General features: G+C 41.4%; 1 protein-coding gene and 1 pseudogene across 3 annotated transcripts in view; both read left to right on the top strand.

Moving 5' to 3' along the window:
- Positions 1 to 282: 282 nt before the first annotated feature.
- Positions 283 to 25,009, top strand: part of Ube2d2 (ubiquitin conjugating enzyme E2 D2) — a 31,566-nt gene continuing 6,839 nt past the window's right edge. For 2 of the 3 annotated variants that reach the window (XM_055625408.1, XM_055625407.1), the window contains exons 1-2: positions 283 to 822; positions 17,175 to 17,238. In XM_055625408.1, coding sequence (XP_055481383.1) covers positions 799 to 822; positions 17,175 to 17,238 — 88 coding nt within the window. In that variant the 5' untranslated portion in view covers positions 283 to 798. The remainder of the gene's footprint in view (positions 823 to 17,174; positions 17,239 to 25,009) is intronic. The other variant, XM_055625409.1, reaches the window with a different exon arrangement.
- LOC129690266 (U6atac minor spliceosomal RNA) lies at positions 23,070 to 23,188 on the top strand (annotated as a pseudogene).

The raw sequence follows: 25,009 nt of genomic DNA, 5'->3' as shown, positions 1-25,009 counted from the left end.
AGAATCTGCTGGCGATTAAATAGTATGGAAAGCGCGTGCCTTTAAGCATTTCTTGATCTTGGAAGTCGCATACACACACACAGGGTTCGGAACCAGATGCTGACTTCGGGCCTTAGCGGAGGAGCATCTAGAACCCGCGCCTAAACTCTCGCGAGATCTCCTCTCAGGGCCTCGTGACGTCATCCTTTCTGCGGCCGTGGCTGCGCCGGCGCCGGCGCTTGCGCGTAAGGTACTGGCAGGGGCGGCCCGTATCCTTCCGCCGCCGGCGCGGTCCGGCCCTCCTTCCCAGGCCCGCCAATCCCGGGTCCTCCCGACCTGCCCCTCGGCCTGGGACCACCCCGCGCTCTGGCGGCCCCACCCCGGCGGCGCCGCCCGCCCGCCCGCGCGTCCCTTATCCACCTGCACCAGGCAGGGAGGCAGGCTTTCCCGGCTCCGCGACCGTGGGGCGCTCGGCGAGCCCGGACCTTGGGGCTCTTCCTCTCAGGCGGAGGGATCCACGGCGGCTGAGGAGGCGGCGCTGAGCCTACGGGGAAGAGGCAGCTACGGCGGCGGCGGCGGCGGCGGCGGCTGTGGCGGCAGCGCATAAAGGGGCCGCCGCCGGGTGATGCGGTGACCGCTGCGGCAGGCCCAGAAGCTGAGCGGGCCTCGGCCCTCAGCTCGTCGGATCCGCGCTCCGGAGCCCCCGCTCTTCTCCGGTCGACTCGCGACCGCTCGGGCGATCTCAGGCCCCCTCGTCCCTTCCCCGTCCCTCCCCCGTCCCCGTCCCCGGCCCGGGGGCCGTCGCCACCGTTTCCCACCATGGCCCTGAAGAGAATCCACAAGGTAAGCGGCCGGGGGATTGCTGTGGGAGTGGGCCCGCTAGGCGGGCCCGCTGTGGCCTGCACTTCTCGCGGTCGCCTCCACTGGGCTCGCGGCGTCTGATTCCCTCTGTCGGCGCTGGCCCCACGGGGCGGCCTTCACACCCCACTTCCAGAGATGGCGCCCGGGAAGGCCCGGGCGCGGGGCCCCAGCTTAGGCCGAAGTTGCTCTTGTTCGCGCAGCCTTCCTCCCCGACGCCTTTCCAGGCCTCCCTCCAGCCTCGGACTTGCTGCTCCCTAGGGCTATTGTCCGGCCGAGTGAGGGACTTGGGGCGGCGCGGGGGGGAGGGTAGGGGTGGAGCGGTGGGGCGTTGGGCGGCCCTGTGATCTGAGGTCGGTAGGGCTGCTCGTCCAGTGTGTACCCCTACTCTGGCGCCCTTCACTGAGCTGCCTGAGATCGAGGACCTAGGCAGGCCGACCGTAGGGCCCTTTTGCTCGATCCACGACTGTTTTCCTTGAGTTCGCTTAACTCTTGGCAGCTCCCTGCACACTAAGGTTTTACCCCCTTATTGGTCTGGAAAGTGAATTGGGAAGAAATCAGAGGGAAGATGCGGGAGGGAGACTCCGTAGGGAGGAGGGAATTAAGTGGAGAAGCGTTTTATTCTGTGCGGTTACCGTATGTCATCAGAAACTAACCCTTCAGTTTTTCAGGACTGGATGGATCTAGTGAACAACTGTGTATCTGGTAGAGTAGAAGAAAACTGAACGTTGAAAAGCCCTGGAGAATTCCTTTCACAGACTTCTCCCAAAATGATTTTAACGCTGAAATTAGATGCTACGTTCATGGAGACTCCTAACTTAAAAAGATTTTATTCTGTTTTTGGTTAGAAATAATTTCCTACTCCTTTTAAATGAGAGGTTATTGATAAGATTTAACACTATTTGGAGAGCATTGGCTTTGTTTAAACTTTTAGAGTTTTTCTCCCCTAATATATTTTTAACCTCTTAGTGTCACTTATTATGTATTTTATTTGGCCCTCAGATGGGCCATATCAAATCTTTACGTCTTTCCTAAGTGGTAAGGCCTGGGATTACCCGTAAGGACTGATAGGATAAAGGATATAAAAGAACGGAGAATGAAGTAAAAATGCAGAATGCAGGTTGGAACACAGTTCAGCAATTGGTCATTTATTGTTTATTCAAGACTTTGAATGTGGAATTAATTCCATGCCTTATTTTGAATTAATGCCTTACCAACTTTTGTTTTAGTTTTCAGAATTCGAAGGGTAGATTTTAGGCAGTAAATCTTGTACTAAAATGAAGCTAAAAGACATGAACTTTAGTAAAAGATTTCTTGAAAAACCATGTAAGGAACAAGAACAAACTTAAGAGCTAGACATTCACGGAATGTGTATATGTATAATTCCTAAGACTTTAGCGGTCAGTAGGTCTTACGGAGTTGAATGGGAACTTACAATTTGAATTACTGTTTGAGTTATGTCTGTAAAAGATGTCCCTCCCCTCACGCTGGGAGAGAATTTGGTGTGTGATAAGTTGCAGAAATACATAATTTGATTAATTAATTAAATTTTTTTTGGGAATTTTTTTTTTTTTTTTTTTTTTTTTTTTTTGAGACAGGATTTCTCTGTGTAGTCCTGGAACTTACTTAGACCAGGCTGGCTTCAAACTCAGAAATCTGCCTGCCTCTGCCTACAGAGTGCTGGAATTAAACGCATGTGCCACCTCCCTCGCTTTTTTTTTTTTTAAGGTAGTATCTCATTAGCTCTGGCTGTCTTGGAACTTATTATGATGTAGATAAGGCTGGCTTCAAAACTGGAGTACCCACCTGCTTCCGACTCTAGGGTGCTGAGATTAAACCATCCAGTTAAATAGCATTTAGTGTTTGTATTAATATCTGTGCTATACAGACATCTTCAGAGAGGGACATAACACTGACTCAAAACATACATTTAAATTTTAGAATAACATTTGCCCTTACAATACAGTTTCTTTTGCTGTGTGTGTGTGTTTGTTTTGTTTTTTTCAGGACAGGGTTTTTCTGTGTAACAGTTCTGGCTGTGTGCTGGCCTTGACCTCTCGGTGATCTGAATGCCCCTCGCCTCCCCAGTACTGGGATTAAATGTGTGTACCACTACTGTTTCTGTTACTGTTTTGAGATAGGCTGTCACTGTGTAGTTCAGGCTGGTATGGATGCTGAGTGCTGGGATTCAGACATGTATCACCACACCTTTGTACTACTGGGAATTGAACCCAGTATCTCACCCATGCGAAGGCAATCACTCTATACTGAACTACATTCTCAGTTTTTATAAATCTTTAAAAAGAAAATGATCTTTTGACATTAAAATGCTCTGAGTGTGTTTCAACCACAGCCCTCATGGGAGTTTGAGGATAACTTTGTGAAGTCTATTTTTTCACCTTTCTAAGAGCCTTAGGGATTGAACTTGGATTGTCAGGCTTACCTTTACCAACTGATCTGTCTCCCTGACCAAGCTTTTTATTTTTTTTTTAGAGTTATGCATTTTACTTTACAAATGTTTTGCCTTCATGTGTGTATGTGCTCATGTGTTGGATCACTTGGAACTGGTGTTACAGATAGTTGTGAGCCACCATTTTGGAGCTGGGAGTTCAGCCTGGGTCCTTAGCAAGAGCAACACACATTTTCATAACAGCTTAGCTGTCTCTCTAACCCCCAAAGTGTTTTCCTGATAGAGGGTTGTATGTATTACAGACTGGTCTGAAACTATGCATGAGGGCAGGACCTTGAATTTGTGTTCCTTCAGCCCCTACCTCCTGAATACTAACTAGGATTGTAAGTGTGTGCTGCCCTGTCAGGTATCAAGTGGCTCTGAGAAATTAAACCCAGAGTTTCTTACATATTAGGCAAGAACTCTGCCACCTGAGCTGCATTCTTTTGTTGTTTTTCAGACCACATTTCTCTTTGGTAGCCCTAGATGTCCTGGAACTCACTCTGTAGACCAGGCTGGCCTCGCACTCACAGAGATCCCCAGCTGCCTGTGCCTCATGGAAGTGCTGGGATTAAAGGTGTGTTCCACCGTGCCCAACCTGCTTGAACTTTTTTATCTATATATTCCTCCACTCCCAGTTAATAACCTAGAACAGTTTTGTTTTTCAAGACAGGATTTCTCTGTGTAGCCCTGGCTATCCTAGACTTCGCTCTGTAGAGAAGGCTAGCCTCAAACTCAGTGAGATCTGTATACAGATCTGTATACAGAGACCTGTCTCTGTATCCAAGTGTTGGGATTGAAGGCATCAGCCACTACTGCCTGGTCCCAGCACCTTTCTTGAAGTCAAGTATTGCTTGACTTCTCTTAGACTGTCAGAAACTAGAAAAAAACCTATTTTATTTTTGTCAAAATTGTGAAAACAAAAGCAGAAATCAGGATTTTCATACTTTTTGGGTGGCATATATTTTATATTAAATGATAGGCTTAATGGATATAGATAAGACCATTCCTGTCTTAGCCTCAGTTCAATGTATGTGCACCGGAATCCCTAGACTTGGTTTGTATGATCAGTCTTGGTCTTTAGCCTTTCCTATTGTCCGTCTCTGAAAAGAACAAAATTGCTCAAACACCCCTTCAACTTCAGATGTCATTAAGTGCTTATCTGGTTCTAGAGGAATTCTAAAAATTTTACCACATTTGACAGGCGACATCTTTAGAAATTCAGTATCTCACTTTTTAATTTATTATTTATTACAATTTATTCACTTTGTACCCTGGCTGTAACTCCCCTCCCTCATCTCCTCCCAGTCCCACCCTCCCTCCCTCTTCTCCCCTGTGTATCTTATTTTTTTGATAACTATAAATAGATACAGATTTGTGTCTGAATTTAGTGCTTTTAGAAAAACTTTTTACCCCATTTATTTATTTATTCATTCATTCATTCATTCATTCATTCATTCATTCATTCATTTATTTATTTATTTATGACAAGGTCTTTTTGTATAGCCTTGGCTGTCCTGGAATAAGCTCTGTAGACCAAGCCAGTCTCAAACTCACAGAGATCCACCTACCTCTGCTTTCCATGTGCTAGGATTTAAAGGTGTGCTCCACCACCGCCTAACGAAAATACTTATTTTTTTATTCTTTGAATTTCATATGCATGTTTATATAGCCGTATTTTTAGTATTCTTAAATTTTTAGTGCTGAGGATTGAACCAAGGGCCTTGTACATTCTCAGCAATTCCCCTGCTACTGAGCTATCGTAATGTTATAGGCATTATCTTAGAGATTCCTGAGCTACACTTTAGGCAAAATTTGCCAAAGAGGCACATTATGAACAGTGTGGTTCTGGCAGGGATTTGAATGCTGTGTGTGTGTATGTGCATGTACACCAAATGGCACTGGTCTGCTGTGTTTGGGGTTTTCTGCTGACTTTATAGGTCTTTAGCTTTGGTTTTGATGCTTTCAGTGCTTGCCTTTTCTAGCACCACCCCCAGCCCTTTTCCAGTTGGCTGCATCTCATCTGTTGTGGGCTTACCACGGAGCTTATTAAAATTATGTCTAAAATAAGATACAGTAGGCTCTGAGTGAGGAGGGCTTCATGTGCTCTGTGAACTGTATGGGCTCTTTGACTGATCTAAGACCTTTTTGACTTCCTGTTTTTCATTTTACCTTTAGTTCTAAAGATGCAGGTGCCCTCATTGAAATACAGGTTTAATTTCTCTGTTTTTGAGAAGGGTAACAGGCTAAATATCTTGATTCCATGAGGCGTTGAAGACTGACAAAAGATGCTAGAGCTGGAGCTGAAGCTCAATAGGTAAGAGTGCCTAACTGATAATATGCAAAGCCCTGGTTTGAGCTTTAGCACTTTGTCGGGTACTTTTGTAATCCCAGGACTGAGAAGATGGTGACAGGAAGATCAGAAGTTCAAGGTCATCCTGAGATACATACTAAATTTGAGGCCAGCCTGGGATACATAAGATTCTGTCGTGATAAGTAAATGAGCAAGCTAGGATGCTTTTTAAAAATTATTAATTTATTCACTTTACATCCTGATTGTATCCTCATCCCCTCTCTCCTCCACTAATTCCACCCTCTTCCCCTCAACCCCCTTGCTGTTTCTCAGAGAAGGGGACTTCCCTCACCAACCCACCCCAGCTCATCAAGTCACATCATGACTGAGGGTATCCTATTCCCCTGTGGCCTGGCAAGGCAGCCCTGCCAGAGGAAGTGATTGAAAAGCAGACAACAGAGTCCATGTCAGAGAGAGGGCCCCCCCCCCCCAGCTGCTTACTAGGGAACCCACATGAAGCCTGAGCTGCCCATCTGCTGCATCTGTAGGGGGCCTAGGTCCAGTCTGTCCATGGTTTCTTGGTGCTTCAGTCTCCGCAAACCCCTCTGAGCCCTGGTTTGTTTGCTCTTTTGGGCTTTTTGTGGAGCTCTTGTCCCTCCAGGTCCTCTGTCCTTCCCCCCCACTTTTCCACAAGACTCCTTACACTTCACCCAATATTTTGGCTGTGAGTCTCAGCATCTATTTCAATCCTAGGACAGTTTTTTTAACCCAATAATGCATTGCATATTTTAATGGTGTCTTGCTAGTTTAAGGTTTGTGTGCATAGCTTTGAAGCAAAACAACATCCTTGATCTATATCTAAGGCAAGTTTCTAAGACCTCTTAAGAGCCAAAACAGAATTCTCAGTTAAAAGGTTTTGAACTCAAGGTCACATTGGTAACTAAAGTGAACAAGGAGAATGAGGGAGCTAGAAAATAGTGCATCTACTACCTGTCTCCTAAATATTGCCATTGCTAAGATCTGGGGGTCTAATATTGGAAGATAATCCGTGTGTGTGTAGACTGGGTCTTCCTGTATATCCTTAGCTGGTCTGGAACTTAACAGAAATCTGCGCGCTTCTGCTGGGATAAAGGTGGGTAGCACTGTGCAAGTTCAAATATTGTTGAATTTTAAAATATTAATTAAAAATAGTATTGGTTATAGAGGAATAATAGGAATAATTTAAGGTAAAATGTTTGCTACTCTGCCTAATCTGAGTGTTCTAGAAATGTATGCTATATGTTACATTATATAATTACATTATTTTTACATTATACATTACATTATTATTATAAATAAGGATTCAGTAATTTTTGTCAAAATGATGAAACAAATTAGCAAATATTCCTGTGGAATACTTGATGCTAGCATAAGTGGTTGGTTTCCTGCCTTAGAAAGCAGGCATAGCTTACTCCAAAATATGAACTTTATGATACAGTTTTGGAAATCTCCCCTCATTAGATAAAGATTCTTAGATGGATATAGTTTTAGCTAAATTGAAGGCTGAGTACAGGAGTCCAGGCCCAGCGTGGGAAGCATCTTAAAAGCCCATTCTTTAAAATAACTGGGCATAGCCAAGTCCTGGAACATACTCTTAGTGCATGCTTGGTTCATGCCCCTCCCCAACGGGAGAGCCAAGAGTGTGTATTACTTTTTTTGAGACAGGGTCTCTTTTCTGTAGTCCTGGCTGTTCTGGAACATGCTGTAGACTGACGAAGCTCCTCCTGCCTTTGCTTCCCAAGCGCTGGGACTAAAGGTGTGCGTTACCCCATCTGCCCAGTGTATCACCGTGTTACTGGGAAATAGAGAGTATTGGAAGAACACTCCTTTTACTAAAACGAATAGTCTTTTTTAGTGTGCATCTCTGAGTGATAAGGTTAGTTTTGATAGTTTACAATTCTGGATATTATAATCAAAGAGAGATGGCTGCTGAAATATTCTAGGTAGGTCTTAGGACAGGAATTCCTGACTAGTGCCTGCTGCTGACCAGAACTATTATAGTCCTCATTTTGTAGGTATACTCTTGCTTTTTCCGTAAACATAAAGTTTTGATGGTTTTTGATGTAAGGAAATAAAGTACTATTTTTTTTTTTTTCTGTTTACAGAATCAAGTGAAATACTATGTAATAGACTTGTAATAATAGTACTGCAATATATTTTAAGGTTATATGACTTGATTAGTAAGACTAGAGCTGAGGGGCTGGAGAAATGACTCAGTAGGACTGGCTGTTCTTCTAGAAAACCAGGTTTTGATTCCCAGTAGCGTATGTTGTCTGTAACTCCAGTCTCAGGCACACATATGGTGCACAGACATACATACGGACAAAACATAAAATTAAAAAAAAAAAAAAAAAGGATGAATGGAAGACCAAGTTTCTCTTTTTTTCCTTTTTGATTTTTATTTATGTTTATGGGTGTTTTGCTTACATTTATGACTGTATCATACCACACGCATAGGTACTTGCGGTGGCCAGAACAGAGTGTCTGATCTGTAATTTTAGTATATAGTAGGAGCTAGGATTCTAATCCCAGAAGAACAGCTAGTGAGTGCCTTTGCCTTTGACTGCTGAGTGACCTCTCCAGCCCCCTGAAGATACCTTAAAAAAAATATCCTTTGAAGCAGGGAGACAGAGATAAGTGAATCTCGGGCTAATCTGGTCTACAGAGCAAGTTCTAGGACAGCCAGAGCTACACGGAGAAACCTCATCTTGAAAATAATAATAATAACACAATATCCGTTGAATTGAATCTTTTCCCCCCTTTTGGAGGGGGAACAGTATCAGGGAATTGAAACTAAGGCATCAGGCCCTTGTATTAAAATATATTTGCTTATATATGTTTAGACAATATGTTACTCTGTAGCCCAGTTTGGCCTTTAACTCTCAGGCTTCCTAGGTGTTAGGATATATGCATGAGCCATGCATATGCATATGCCCAGCCTACTTGAATATTTGTTTTTTTTAAGGTTTTATTTTGGGCTGTTTATGGTGGTATATGCCTTTAATCCCAGCACTTGGGAGGCAGGCAAAGGCAGGTGGATCTCTGTGAGTTTGAGGTCAGTTTAGTCTGCATACTAAGTTCAAGGACAGTTAGAAGGACTACATTAGAGAAACCCTGTCTCAAAAGAAATCCCTCCATCTCTCCTTCCCTTCCTCCTTCCTTTTCTTTCTCTCCTTTCTCTTGTCTCTCCCCCTTTCTCGGTTTGGTTTTTTGAGACAGGATTTCTCTGTGTAGTAGCCTGGCCTCAGGCTCACTTACAGAGATCCATTGTCCTCTGCCTCAAAATACTGGGATTAAAGGCATGTTCCACCATGCTAGCCTGTTCGTTTTGTTCTAACATAGGGTTTCATGTGGCCCATGTTGACCTCATATTCAACTATGTAGCCCAGACTAACTTTGAATTCCTAGTCCTGCTGCCTCCACCTGTGCTAGGCTTATTGGTGCACCACCATACCCGATACTTTACTGGTTTTCCTGAGTCTTAGCTTTTTATCTTCATAGGGATGCCGCCTATTCTGCAGTCCTATAAATTTTTTTTTTTTTTTTTAATTTAAAAGGAAAGGTGGTTGGCCATTTAAGAGTATATAAAAGTCATGTTTTATTTTTGAGGCAGTATGTTGCCCTGGCCAGGAACTATGTAGATCAAACTGACCTCTTAAGGCACATCTACCTGCCCACCTTTACCTCCTGAGAGCTGGAACTAAAAGTGTGAACCAGTATGCCTGGCTCATTTCCGACTTCTTATTCTCTTAATACTTATTTCATTTGCTTGCATGTATGTGTGTTAACCATGTGCATGTCTGGTGCCCCAAGAGGCCAGAAGAAGGCATTAGGCCCCTTAAAAGCTAGATTTACAGTTGTGAGCCTCCATGTAGGTGTAGGAAGCCAAACCTAGGTCCTCTAGAAGAGCAGCTAGTGCTGAGGCATCACTCCAGCCCCCATCTAGTATTTGTTACTATTAGACATAGTCTCACCATGTGGCCTTCGATGACCTGGAACTCCCAAAAGATCTTCCTGCTTCAGCCTCCTAGGTACCAGTATTAAAGGTGTGGCACCTACTGAACTTTATTTCTTTTCTTTTTTATTCTATTCTTAATTCTGTGTCTGTCTTTCTACTTGTGGTTTATGCATGTGAGTACAGGTGCCCCAAGGAGGCCAGAGATGTTGGAACCCCTGGAGCTGGAGTTAGAGGCAGTTTTCTGCCACCTGACTTGGGTGCTTGGAACCAAATCAGGTCCACGCCCTCAACAATACGCCATTTAATATCCACAGTCTAATAAACTGCCTTATCAGCCTTTGGGCTTTTGTTTATTAAATTTTTATAAAAATTTAAAACTAATTTAGACCTACAAACAAATTGCAAGTGTAGCCAGGCGTTGTAGTGCTCTCCTGTAATCCCAGCACTTAGGGAAGCAGCGGCAGGCAGATCTCTGTGGTTTGGAGACCAGCCTGGTCTACAAAGCAATTCCAGGACAGCCAAGGCTACACAGAGAAATCCTGTCTCTGTTTCGATAAGTCAAAACCAAACAAAACACAATTCTAGTACAAATAGTGTTAATTTTCGTGCGCTGTTTCTAAGGAATTTGCTGGTGTGATGCCATATTAATATGTAGTTTTAGTTCTTTTAATTTTTCCTGAAGTTGAGTCCTGTTACCTGGGCTGGATTTGGGCATGGCACTGTAGCAGAAGATGACCTCAAGTTCATGTCTCTACCTACTGAGTGCTGGAAATATAGGAGTGGGCAACATATCTTCTTTAGTTCTGGTTAGATACAACTTTTTTCATGTTTCCATATCTTAAGTTTAACTTGTTTGTCTTTGGCAGGAAGGTCTTTGAAGCGCAGTTCTGTGTGTCTCTGCACCTTATTAGGTGGTGGATGATTTGTTTAGTTGGCTACTTTTCATAGCATCCTGTCTGTTATCATTTTGAACCATTACTGAGAGTTCCTTCAGTCATTTAAGGTGATGTCTCCTATTAAATCTCCCATCTTAGAAATGCTTATTTATCCTGTTTGTATTAGCTATGTATTGCCACATAAGAAACTGGCTGCTTAAAACATCACACTTTCTCATATGGGAGTCTGAGAATGGCTTATTAACTAGATGTCTCCTGAGTTGCTGGGATTAAAGATATTCCCGGCTCTGAAATTTTGATTACATGTATATGTCTAGTTAGGTGCTCATGAATATAGGGTATTTGGGAGTTGGGAACTGAACTGAAGTCCTCTTTAAGAGCAATAAACTCTTAATTACTGAGCCATCTCCAACCTTGCTACTTTGAGTACTTTCTCTGTCTCTCTTTTGTCTGTTTGGGGTGTTGTTTTTGTTTTGAGACAGTTTCTCTGTGTAGCTCTGGAACTCACTCTGTAGACCAGGCTATCCTAGAAGCCTCTTCCTCCTGAGTGCTGGGATTAAAGGTATAGGCCACCAGCACCTAGCTGCATTATATTTTCATGCTTCTGTAATACTACATAACACCTGTGCTTACTAAAACCTTTTCTGCATTAATCCAAAAAAAAAAAGAAAATAAAACTTTCAGAATCTACAAGTAGCACTGTATAGTTTTTAAACATTCTTTGGGGGGGGGGGAACAACAAGGATTGTAGACACCTGCATTTGGGAGGCAGAGGCAGGTGAAATTGAGTTTTAGGAAACTCTTGTCTCAAAAAAGTCAAAGCCAAAATAAAATACAGAGTGGGGGTTTATTCTTGAAGGTTAATTGGTATGGTAGAATGAATAATAATGATTTCTATAGGTTCATATATTTGAATGTTTAGTCACCAGGGGTGAAACTTTTCTGATGGGATTAGAAGGATTAGGAGGTGTGGCCTTTTGGAGGAAGTATGTCACTGAAGGTGGGCTTTGAGGTTTTAAAAGCCTATGGCAGACTCATTCTTGCTCTCTCTGCCTGTGGATCAGGATGTAGCTTTCAGCAACATCCTTAGCACTCTGCCTGCCATGTATGCTGCCATGATAATAATAGACTAAGTCTCTGAAACTGTAAGCAAGCCCAAGCTAAATGCTATGGTTCTTCTTCATGGCAATAGAATAGTAGTGTCTAAGACAATTGGCCAGACCTACTTACTTGTAGTAACACTGATATGTTTAACCTGATTTGACTATAATCATGTATTTAAATTTGTAAAGGTTTTTAAAAATCACTTATAATTTACTGTTTATCAATTTAAATCCATGTCCAATGGCTTTTGCAGGAATGTTGATAGGGAATTTGGCATGAGCTGTGTACTGTACTACTTTCCCCAGATTGCTCTAGTTTTGTTCAGTTTGCCTCCAGGAGTCACTGTGTTGTTTTTGTTTTTGTTTTGTTTTATACACAGAGCACATTTGCCTGTGTAGAATTCAGTTTCATCTCAGGCATACATTTCTTGAGTTTTAAGAGTCATGTGCTCTCTTTAGTTCTTTGGTTCTCATAGCCAGCAAAAAATGACTTTGAGAGGGGCATAGGAGAAGAAGAGGGAGAGAGGATGGGATTTGGAGGGGAGTAGGAGGGACTACAGCTGGGATACAAAGTGAATAAATTAACTAAGAAAAAAAAATGACTTTGAACCACAGCCTTCCAGACATAATTGCCTTTCCCAGCAGGCCTCCATAGGTGCCAAGATTGTGGAAATCTATTTTTCTTTTAAAATATGTCTAAATTTTTCATTCATGTATGTGTGTGTACCTTGGCTCATTGCTAGAAAGAAGACAAGAAAGAGTATTGGCTTCCCTAGGACTGGGGTTATAGAGATTTGGAACTACTTACTATATGGATGCTGGGAATTAAACCTAGGTGCTCTGCAAGAGCAGCAGTGCTCTTAAGCCTGCTGAACTAACTCTTCAACTCTGTTGTGTGCGTGTTTGTCAGTTGGTGTTTTGATTAATTGTTCTAAAACATTTTCATATTTGAATCCCACCCCTCAACTTCTCCCCCAGTGTCACCCTGGCTGGCCCGGGACTCTGTAGACCAGGGTGGCCTTGAACTCAAAAGATCTCCCTGCACCTGCCTCCTGAGTGTTGGAGTGGGAGGCCATGCCTGACTCTTTTTTTTTTTTTTTAAGAACTGTAATTATTGTTTTTCTGAGTTTTGATTAATCAGAAACATAGCCTCTTGTATAGCAAAGTAATATTTAATAGCTTGTCACATCACCACCTCCCACACGTACTGGGTGGTGCTTGATTGAGCCTTTCCTCATGTAACTTATTTTACCATTGAGCTATATCCTCAGCTACCAGTCTGCATACCTCACATCATAGAACCTATCTGCCTGCAAGAATTATGATGTATCTAGGCTCATGACATATGCTTTTAATCTCAGGATTCAGGAGGTAGAGACAGGCAGAGCTCTATTGAGTTCCAGGCCAGCCTCGTTTACATAGAATTCCAGGTGACATGGATAGACCTTATCCTAATAAAATAAAAATCAAGAGTCTCTGCTGGGAGGAGGCCATAGGTTTTTTGTTTGTGTTTAGTTTTTCAAGACAGGGTTTCTCTGTGTAGCCCTGGCTGTCCACCATACCCAGTTTGGCTACAGTTGTTAAATTCTAATTTATACTTTATTAGGGATATGATCTTTTGACTGTAGTATCAGAATCAAATGGTTGCTTTTCTATATATCTGTTTTTGTTATATCTAAAATGCAATCAAGAAAGAAAACATTAGTGGGGGGGGTACATGCCTGTAATCCCAACACTCAGGGAGACAGAAGCAGGCAGATCTCTGAGTTCAAGGTGAGCCTGGTCTACAAAGCAAATCCAGGACAGCCAAGGCTACATAGAGAAACTCTGTCTGGAAAAAAAAACCAAAGAAAAGAAAGAAAATGTTGGCTGTGCATGGTGGTCTATGCCTTTAATTCTAGCAGAGGGTATCTGTGAGTTCGGGGTCAACCTGGCTTACATAGTTGGGTCCCAGGCCACCTATTCTTCTGTCTCAAAAGAATAAAGAAGGAGAGAAAACATTGCCAATTGCATGTTATTTGAAAAATATAATTCGATTATATTAAAAATGTGTACCACCATGTTCGTACATACTTGCAATGCTAACATTTTGTTAGTGGAAGTCAGGAGGATCTAGAGTCCAAGGGCAGCCTGGGCTACAACAGGCCATTTCAAATACAGATGTGAGGAGCTGGAGAGATGGCTCAGAGGTTAAGAGTACTGGCTGCTCTTCCAAAGGTCCTGAGTTCAATTCCCAGCAACCACATGGTGGCTCACAGCCATCTGTAATGAGATCTGGTTCCCTCTTCTGGCCTGCAGGCAGATTACTGTATAAATAATAAATAAATCTTTAAAAAAAAAAAAAACAACAGATGTGGGGAAGGGTGATATTGTTCATGTAGTCAATAAAAAAACAGTTTTACCTTCCCCTGGGTACTTACTATGTATAATTCAGATATGTGGTTTATTTAATTTTATACACAAAAATTATGTATTTTGTCTTTATGTATGTCTGTGTACCATGTGAGTGTCTGGTATCCACAGAGGCCAGAAGAGGATTGAATCCCTCAGAACTGGAGTTACAGATGGTTGTGAGCCGCTGTGTGGGTGCTGGGAATTAAACCAGCCCCTCCTCCCCAAGAGCAACAAGTATACTTTAACTACTGACCCATCTCTCTAGCTTCTCAATTATATGTTAAACTGGGTGGTTCCTATGACCTATTGCCTAGTGTGCAATAGACTTAGAGGTCAGATTCCTTCCTACTTGTTAAGAGATTAAGAGAGAGACACTATAGCCACAGAAAAATTTGAACTATACTTAGTTATAAAAGCAACTTGAGATTTTCCATAGTATTTAACAATAAATAAATGGGGAGGAGTCAGCTAAGGCAGCAGTTAGGTGAAACCTAAAGGTACATAGAGATGACGTACAAAAGGAGAGTGGGAATGGCAAGACTATTCTATCTAGACAGTGTTCCCAGCGATCTAGACTGGTTGATATTTAAAAGCCGGGAATTAAAAAGTTACAGAGCTGTTCATGATGCCACATACCTATAATCTCAATACTTTGGAAGCTGAGGCAGCGGGTTTACAAACCATAGTTCCAAAAATTTTTTTGGTTTGCCTTAGACTACTTAAAAAGAAAAATCCTATGATTTGTATGAATCTGGAAAACTTACTGTTATATGAAATAGTCTAGGTACAGATAGACCTTGATATGAATTCACTTGTGTGTGAAACCTAAAATTCAAACACATTTAAGTAGAGTAAAATCAGAATTTCCAGGGCCTTGAGAGTTAAAGAAGTTGACCAAAATTTGTTGTTGTTACTTAATGTTTTAAGATCTTACAAAATTTATTTTTAGTTTATGTGTATGAATGTAGTCTTTATACCATGTATGTGCAAGTGTCCATGGAGATCAGAGGAGGGTGTTGAATCTCTTGGAGCTAGAGTTAGATGGTTGTAAGCTGCTGTGTGGGTGCTGGCAATCAAACACAGTCCTGGAAGAGCAGCTAGTGCTTTAACCACTGCGCAATCTTTCTAGCCCCTGGCCAAAATTTGTGTAGGATTGGAGGAATAAATCTGTTGAGACTGGAGAGAAGGCTCAGGAGGTAAAGGTGTTTGCCATACAAGATTGATGAGATGCAAGTTTGCTCTCTGGAGCCCATGTGAGAGAGGAGGAAGATTCCATGGAGTGATTCTTCATCCACCGACCTCATACTCTCTCACATACACAGTAATAATGTAGTTTTTAAAAGCTCTGTTGTACAACATGTTAACTATAGTTAATAATATAGTCTTTTATTTGTGATATTAGGGAATTAAGAATGTATTAGTTTGCTAGAGTAGATTTTAAGTGTTTTTGTTATAAAACAGTAAATGTTAGATGACACATATGTATTAATTAGCCAGTGTGCTGTTTCACAATTTATATATACTTAAGGTTTTCATGCTATATACCATATACATATACACATAATTTATTAGTAAATGGTAAACATGAAGTATAATTTTAAATCCATAAAATAAGGTATAGAAATGCATAATGCATACATACACAAATACATGTGTGTATACGTGACTCTTTCTCCAAGGTACAGTTCCAGTGCTAACAAAGTTACAAGGCTTTTCTCTCTTTCCTCCTCTCTTCTCTCTTTTCCCTCTCCTTATTTTTCTCCCTCCTTCCTTCCCTCTTGTTGCCTGGCGCTCCCTATTCCCTGTGCAGTAGATAATCTTGTACTTTTGATCCTCTTGATTGCTAGGATTGAACACAATCTTGAATTATTGTATACAGTGCTAGGGATGGAACCCATGGCTTTGTACATGCTAGTCTAGCACTTTACCAACTGACATACATCCCAGCTTCGGGGTTTCCATGTAGTTCTGGAATTCATGTGTAGATCAGACTGGTTTTGAACTCAGAGAGATACCTATCTTAGCTTCCTGAGTGCTAATTTTACAGTTGTAAGCTACTACACCCACCTAGGAAAGATTCCTGATCTTTAATAATGAACAAAGGAAAGCCTGGTAAGGAGGCCCAGATTTATAGTCCTAGATATTAAGGAGGCTAATGTTTAAAAAAATATATCAGTTTGAAACAGGAGTTGTAGATGAGTCTAGCTGAGCACATAGTGAGATCTCAAAATAACAGCCACAAAATAATGAAAAAAAAATTTTTTTTTTCACTTACGGCAGGACACATCCATGAATGGTTCCTGCTGAAGTGTTCCTACAAATTCCTTGTCCTTATTCAAGCTTGGTGCCTGTGAGATCCTGTCTAAAAAGCAAGCAAGAAATGGTTTATTCTCTAGTGTTTATTGCTTAGCTCAAAATACTTTAGCTTTCAGATTCAGTAATTAAATCCTTTTTTATGTATTTTAGACAGAATCTTACCCAGAAGGGTTCAAGCTCAGTATATAAAATGATTTGGGTGCACTTGAACAGGTTCTCTTTTGGGGAAATTAGTAATTCATTAGCATTAAACTCCCCTTTACCTGTAGCGGATGACCTCCTAACCTCATAACTTTTAAGAGGCTCAGCAGCTGAAGGTCCCTGCAACTAAACTTGACCATCTGAGTACATACACACACAGAGGCTGGGCTTAAATTGGAGATCTGTCTCAGCTTCCTGACTGCCGGGATTGTAGGTATGTGCCACTACTCTGTCTGGGCTATATATGTTTTGCTTACCACTGGAAATTGTCAACAATGAGTTTTGTTCTGGCATCCACATGGTGGCTCATAGCCATCCAAACCTCCATTCCAGGGGATCTGACACCTGATGTACATATGTACATTCATGAAGGCAGAACTCTTGGAAGAAAGGAAGAAAACCATAAAATTAGCTTTGCAGGTGTGGTGGTACATATCTTTAGTCCCAGCACTGGTGAGGCAAAGGCAGGTGGATCTCTCAAGGCCAGCCAGAGCTATGTAGATAGAGAGGTAATAAGATCCTGTCATCCCCACCAGTACTCAATATACCCTAGAGTCACTATCTGCTCCTCTGACTGAAGAGTAATACTAAAAGCTTCCCTGGTATTCCCTGGTAAGGCAGAGGACACTGTTAAGATAAGTTTACAAATTAAGTTTATAAATTAATTTCTTCTTTGTTTTTTCTTAAGGAATTGAATGACCTGGCTCGAGATCCCCCAGCACAGTGTTCAGCAGGTCCTGTTGGAGATGATAGTAAGTATCTAAATGGAATTAGAGTAAAGCAGCATAACAACACTTTGTCTTGAAAACTTGTATTTCTTGAGGTTTTTTGTTAATTGACTGTTTTTCTGTGTGTGTGCTCACTCGCCGGCCTTAAGTTAAGTTTGGCCGCAGGCTCCTTCAGCTGCTGAGCCCTTTTAAAGGTATAAGTTGTTAAGAGGTCATTTGTTATAGGGAAAGGGGAGTCTTTTTTTTTTTTTTTCTTTAAAGATTTATTTATTTGTTACACAGTATTCTACCAGCATGTGTGCCTGCAGGCCAGAAGAGGGCACCAGATCACATTATAGATGATTATGGGCCACCATGTGGTTGCTGGGAATTGAACTCAGGACATTTGTAAGAACAGCCAGTGCTTTTAACCTCTGATCTCACTATCTCTCTAGTCTGGAAAGGGGAATCTTTCTTACTGCTTAATTTCCCATAACAGAGCCTGTTTCCAGTGCACCCAGTCATTTTATATAATAATGCCAGCATGATCTGTGCTTGCTATGGTCTCTTTCTATGTATCCTTTCCTTTGGATGTTTTCCTGAGGTAAAAGAACCATTGCCTACACCTGGCTATTTTCCTCTTAAAGGATGATATTGTAATTATGTGTGTGTTTGTATTTGACTATATTCTACTGGTTCATATGTGTAAAAGCAGTTATATAATTATTTCATTAAATTATTTATAGTCTTGGAGGTTGAGCCCAGGGCCTTGTGTGTGCTAGGCAGTCATTCTTCTTACTGAGAAACATCCTAGCTAGAGTAACTTAAAATTTGTTTGTATGTTTGCTGTGTGTTGGAGGTCTGTCCTACTATTTGAGTCCCAGGACTTTAATTTATGTTGTTGGGCTTCAGCAAATGTTTTTACTTACTCAGTGACCTACAAATATTTTAATACCAGGTTAATACAGTAATACTAAATTAAATATTGAAGACAAAAATGATCTCACATAGTACATGCAATCCTCCTGTCCCAACCACCCCAATGCTAGGATTCAGGTGTGAGTCATTAAATCCAGATGGTTTGGGATATTTTCTTTTGGATACCCTCCCCCCCACCCCCCCACCCCCTTATTATATCTTTCTGGCTACTCTGGAACTCTTAGATTTATTTATTATTTATACAGTATTCTGCCTGCGTGTTTTGCTTACACACCAGAAGAGGGCACCAGATCTCACTATAGATGGTTGTGAGCCACCATGTGGTTGCTGGGAACTGAACTCAGGACCTCTGGAAGGGCAGACACTGATCTTAACCTCTGAGCCATCTCTCTTCTGGAACTCTTTATTCTTTAAGTAATTGAAAAGTTAATTATTTAAAAAAAAAAAAAACACCTTAATGTGCTACAAATGATAACACTGAGAAAGAGATAAAGCACCCTGAATGTGGTGGCATATGTACATAATTTCAGAACTTGGTAATTATAGGCAGGAGACGTGTGAGTCCAAGGCCAGTCTGTACTATATAGTGAGACCTTATCTTTAGAAACAAAACTGTAATGAAATAGATGCCACTAGTATTCAAAAAGAAAAAAAGTCAATAAAGCCTGGAGGATGGATAGGCAGTTAAGGAGTAGTTCCTACTTTTCTAGAAGACATGAGTTTAGATCCAAGCACCCAGGGACAATTGTAAACGTCCTGTAACTCCAGTTCCAGACGTTCCAACTTCCTCTCTTGGCCTCTGCAGGCCTCTGCATGTCACATACACATAAGCTAGGAATAATTTTTTGTTTTGTTGCTTGTTTTGTTTTTTGTTTGTTTGTTTTTAAAACCAGCTGTAGTGGTGCCCTCCTGTAATCCCAGTAATTGAGAGGCAGAGGTTATGAATGAGACCCTTTCTTCTCCTCCTCTTCCTCCTCCTCGCCCTCCTCCTTCTTGCTTTTGGAGAGAGGGTTTCTCTGTGTAGCCCTGGCTGTCAGAACTCACATTTTAGACCAGGCTGTCCTGGAACGCAGAGATCCAACTAACTTTGCCTCCGGAATGCTGGAACTAAGAGAGGGAAGCTGAGTGTGGCTTATAATCCTAGCATTTGAGAAGTTGAAATAAGAGAATTTCAAGAAGTCTGGGCTAACTTAGTAGCACAACAGAATGAATGAGGTGAGCACTGGAGAGATGGCCTCAGTTTGCATTTACTGTGTAAACCTAAGGACCTTAGTTTGAATTTCCAAGAAATCAGATATGGTCTCTCATGGACCTGAGTTGTGAGATGTTAAGACAAAAAAGCTGGGGCTCACTGACTTGCCATTCTAGCTGAAAAAGCTACAGATTTAGGGAGAGGGGCTGCTTTAAAACAATAAGGCAGAGAACGGTAAAAAGAGAATTATCTGAAACTATCCTCTGGCCTGTGCCCAGCACTGGAACACACATACACAGAGATGGGGGCAGGAGGAAGAGAGGCTTGTAATCTTTGGGTGCAGGGGGGGGTTGGGTTGACAACCGCTGGCTGGTCAGGCACTCACTATATAGGCCAGGCTGTCTTTGAATTCACAGAGATCCACCTGTCTACCTCCCAGTGTTAGGGTCAAAGGTGTGCGTCACTTCTGCATCCAGTGCTTTTATTCAAGTTTTAATGCTCTATTCTTCCCCTTTCTGCAGTGAGCTGATAGGAGGAAAATGTTTCCCTTGAAGTAAACTGAAGATATTTAATCTACTTTACTTTGTTTTGAACTTGGTGGAATGACCCTCTTGGGATCTGTATGTTCAGACATACGTCTCTGGAGATTTAATTTTAAACTAACAAATAAATACTCTTACTATCCGTTTTATCTTAAAGACTTCATCTGTCATACCAAAAGAGTAATGATTGAGCTATAAAGATCCCCTTTATTTTTTTCTTTTCCAATTTTTAAAAATTTTATTTTTTTTATTACAATTTATTCACTTTGTATTCCAGCTATAGCCTCCCTAGTCTCCTAGTCTCACCCTCCCTCCCTCTTAAAGGTCACCTTTAAATGCTTACACAATGGCTGGCTCTTTGATCACCTCCTCCCAAGGGGGTGCAGACTGGCCAGGCCACAGAGGAAGACAATGCAGCCAGTCCTGATGAGACCTGATAGGCTAGGGTCAGATAGAAAAGGAGGAGGCTGCTCCTGGAGTTCGACCCCATGGAGCGGCAAAAAAAAAAAAAAAAAAAAAAGAAAAAGAAAAAAAAAAAGAAAGAAAGAAAAGGAGGAGGACCTCTCCTATCAGTGGACTAGGGGAGGGGCAGGAGAGGTGAAGAGGGAGGGAGGGGATGAGGAAGGGGGCTACAGCTGGGATACAAAGTGAATAAATTCTAATAAATAAATAAATAAATTCTGGGAAAATAAATATATTACCTGAAAAAAATACTTACACAAAGAAAGCTTATTGAACAGATTATAGTTTTTTTCTTTTATTTATCTGTTTATTTATTTTTTTTTTTTATTAACTGTATCCCAGCTGTATCCCGCTCCCTCATTCCCTCCAAAACCCTCCCTCCCTCATCTCCTCCCTGCCCCTTTCCAAGTCCACTGATTGGGGAGGACCTCCTCCCCTTTCATCTGACCCTGTTTTATCAGGTATCTTCAGGACTGGCTGCAAAGTTCTCCTCTGTGGCCTAGCAGGACGGCTCTTCCCTTGGGGGGTGGGGAGGTCAAGGAGCCTGCCATTGAGTTCCCGTCAGAAATAGTCCCTGTTCCCCTTACTATGGGAAACCAATTGGTTACTGAGCTACCATGGGCTTCATCCGAGCAGAGGTTCTAGGTTATATCCATACTTGTTCCTTGTGGAGTATCAGTCTCAGAAAAGACCCTGTGCCCAGATATATTTGGTCCTTGTGGAGCTCCTATCCTTTCCACATCATACAAAAACTCCCCCTTCTTTCATATGGTTCCCTGTACTCTGCCGAAGGTTGTATGAGTCTCAGTATCTGCTTTGATACACTGCTCAGATTATAGTTTTCAAACCAAAGTTATAATAGTAGTAATTCTTACTGTCCAAGTTGTTTTGGAGGCTTAACATGTCAGTCATAAGAGTACTTATCTAGTATGTATGAGTCCATGGTTCCATACCCAGTTAGGACAACAAAGCAGGTATATTTTATTTTGTTATTAGAATTTCCATTTCAAAAAACTCAAGATATTAATTAACATATTTTTGTAAAATACAGTGATATTTTATGCTTATGGGATGGGTCCATATTTTGACCAATAACTCTGGAGTTCTTTCTACTTGAAACCTCTAGAAATTTCTCAAACTGGGGCTGAAGAGATGGCTCAGAGGTTAAGAACACTCACTGTTCTTCCAAAGGTCCTGAGTTCAATTCCCAGCAACCACATGGTGGCTCATAACTACCCATAGTAAGATCTGGTGTGCAGGCAGAATGTTGTATAAATAATAAATAAATCTTAAAAAAAAAAAAAAAAGAAAGAAATTTCTCGAACTGTTTATAAAGTCTTTGTCATTTGAAACAGGGTTAGATACTGTGCTGGTGTTGTTTCTCCATATTCATATTGCCACCTACAGAGAGGGAGGAGTCTAAAGGCTCCAGAGGGAAACCTGTTAGTGATTCTAATAGGTATTCTTACTGTGCTTGCTGTTTGAGGTTCTCAGAAGTAGGACCAGTAAGATGCTCAGTGGGTAAAAGAAAGCAAACTCATGGTGGAAAGTGGGAGCTGACTCTGAAAGTTCTATTCTCACTTGCATTCTTCCATACACTGTGGCACACATGCACTGTACTGAACCCACATTTCCTACACATTCAACAATGATGTTAAACATTGAAGTTCTCAAAACCATAATTCTCAGATACACTACAGTCTTCTCAGACTATTTCTCACTCTGAGCCCAGGTTGGTCCTGAACTCTTGAGTAATCTTTCTGTCTCAGCCTCTTCCTCCTGCTGAAATTAAAGGTGTGTGAGTCATCAGAGCAGTTTTTTTCCCTCCTTCCCCACCTTTCCTCCCATGTGTGCTTTAAGTCTGGTATGATTTTTAGCAAGAATAAATGATTCCTGTCAGAAGGCTAGGAACAAAGAATTAGTACTTAGCTACTGGAAATTTTTATACTTGAAACCTCAGTATTTTGAAATTATTATTTAAGTGCTTTATTATCTTATTCTTAGAACCTACATGGAGTACAATAGACACAGATTGAAGTTACATAAAAGGATTAAGTTGAAGGCCAAGACGTAAAAACAAATCAAATATAGCTGCCCATTTGACCATTACTACCCGAGTAGTGGTAGCCTTATTGGTGTTGGGGTTTTTTTGGTTTTGTTTTTGTTTTTTGAAGCACGGTCTCAGCTGTGTAACCTTGACTGGCCTGGCACAAGCTGTGTAGATCTGGTTGGGCTCCAACTCAGGGCTCTCTCTCTTCCTCTTCAGTGCTGAGATCAAAGGCATACAATGCTATGATGCTCAGCTGACTCATTTCTTTAACCAGGGCTTTAAGAAAAGACTTTTGTGGGACTTGGGTGAAGATAGTGGGACCAGGAAAGGTATAGTAGCTCAAAATGATTTTCTCAACTGGTTTTATTTAATCCATTGAATGATTGTTTAAAAGTATGAAGAATTTAATTGCTAGGGAAGATAAGGATAAATATTTTAGCAATAACCTGTTCTCAGTATTTAATTTATGTACTAATTATTATTCCTGAATCTCAAAAAAATAACATGCCAGGAATTTGAAAACATTTGAGAAACAGGTGAGTTTTGGTTTGTTTTTTTGAAACAAAATTTAAAATAATTTAATTCTTGGGCCAGCAAAAAAGAGGTAACAACCTCAGTTCATCCCTGGCACCTAACCAGTTTACAGAAGTTTCCTCTGACTTCTGAGTAGACACCAAAATTTAAATATTTAATTTTGTTTATATGAGAGAAACTTAACATATCCCCTGACAAGGATGGAAGAGACTATTGGGCCTTACTTCATATGTGAGACATTTCTACTTTATCTGTGGCAGCTAACTACTGTTTTTGTTTGATGCTTGTGTGTGTGTGTGTGTGTGTGTGTGTGTGTGTGTGTGTGTGTGTGTTTGTGTGTTTGTGGGTTTCTCTGTGTCACTTGTAGACCAGACTGGCCTTGAACTCACAGAGATTGACCTCCCTCTGCCTCCCATGGTGGGCATTTTCTACCCTCGCTATAATCTGCACACTACCATTCCTCAGAGTCTCACCCAGGAGGGGAGGACTTTTGCTACATGTCTGAGGCTACAGACTGCTTGATACAGTTGTGCCTGTGTCGACAAGGCACATTCACTCAGAAGTTCACTCATTCAGGCTTTCCTCTACTCCCTACTACAAACAAAAGGAAAACAAAGATATCAATCTTTCTGAGCTGCAAAGATGCCCCAGTGGGTAAAGTGTTTTCTATAGGATGCTAACAAACATGGCTTAACATGCCTAACACCAATAGAAAAGGCCGGATGTGGTAGTGTACTGAAACCAGTGCTAGAAAGGTAGAAACAAGTAAATTGGGGCTCAGTGGCCAGCCATTCATTGTAGCTGAAAGGGCTAGTTTGAAGTTGTGGGAAACCCTGTCTGTTATAATGAAAGTAAGGTAGAGAATAATACCGATATACCTGTCGTAGGGTTTTTAAAGACAGGGTTTCTCTGTGTGGCGCTGGCTGTCCTGGAACACTCTCAGTAGACCAGGCCCACAGCTATGGGCCAAGAATTCAAGTTTGTGGGGTCATTCCTATTCAAATCATAATACCCAACATCAACTTCTGATCTCCATACATAATAAATGGACACATGCACACTCAAAAAATAAAACAGTCCTTACTAATTTGAATATATGGACCCTTTCTGCCATAAGCCAGCATTATTTTTTTTTAAGAAGTATATTTTTTGCAATTGTATTAAGGAATGCTTACGTCTTGGAAGCAGCCAGGTGATGGTTTTGCTTGCCTTCAATCCCAGACAGAGGCAGAAGTCTTTGGAGGCAAAGAAATAAGTTTTAAAATAGCACTTAGGGCCTTCTGTTGGACTTTGTCAACAAATTTATCTTCCAGGCATGATTTTAAGACAAGTTTTGTTTGTTGGCTAGTTAATTGGTTGGTTTTGTGACAGAATCACTGTAGCCATGGCTTACGTGGAACTCACTATGTAGACCAGGCTGTCCTCAAAACCTTTAGTTAGGGCTAGAGAGATGGCTCAGAGGTTAAGAGCACTGGTTGCTCTTCCAGAGGTCCTGAGTTCAATTCCCAGCAACCACATGGTGGCTCACAGCCATCTATAATGAGATCTGGTGCCCTCTTCTGGCCTGCAGGTGTACTTGCAGACAGAACATTGCATGCATAATTAATAAATAAATAATAAATGAATGAATGAATGAATAAATAAATCTTAAAAAAAAGCCAAACAAACTAAAAACTTTAGTTAGCCAGACATAAATTTAAGTTTAGCATTGTGCCTCAGCCTTTTCAGCATTGTTGTAGATATATTATACCGCCGTGGTTAGTTCCAGATATTTTATATTTACTGTGTGTGTACGTATGTGCACATGCTATAAAATGTGTGGAGGCTGTGTGAATCCCGGGAATCAAACTCACGTCAAGCTTGATAGCAAAGCCTTTCCTGTCAAGCCATCTTGCTGGCCTCAAGAAAAATATCTGGGTTCCTTTGTTGTTGGTAGTTTTGTTGTTGTTTTGTTGATGGTAAGGTGTGAGTGTAGTATATATGGGTACAAATGTTGGGAGACCAGGAGAGGGCATCAGATCCTGGAGCTGGAGTTAGGAGCCACCTGATTCAGGTGCATGGAACTGAACTCTGGTCTGCAAGAGTGTGTACATGCTT

The sequence above is a fragment of the Psammomys obesus genome, unplaced genomic scaffold (assembly GCF_907164565.1).
Source record: "Psammomys obesus unplaced genomic scaffold, mPsaObe1.curated_primary_1811, whole genome shotgun sequence".
Lineage (NCBI taxonomy): Eukaryota > Metazoa > Chordata > Mammalia > Rodentia > Muridae > Psammomys > Psammomys obesus.
This window is presented reverse-complemented; position numbering and strand designations above follow the sequence as displayed.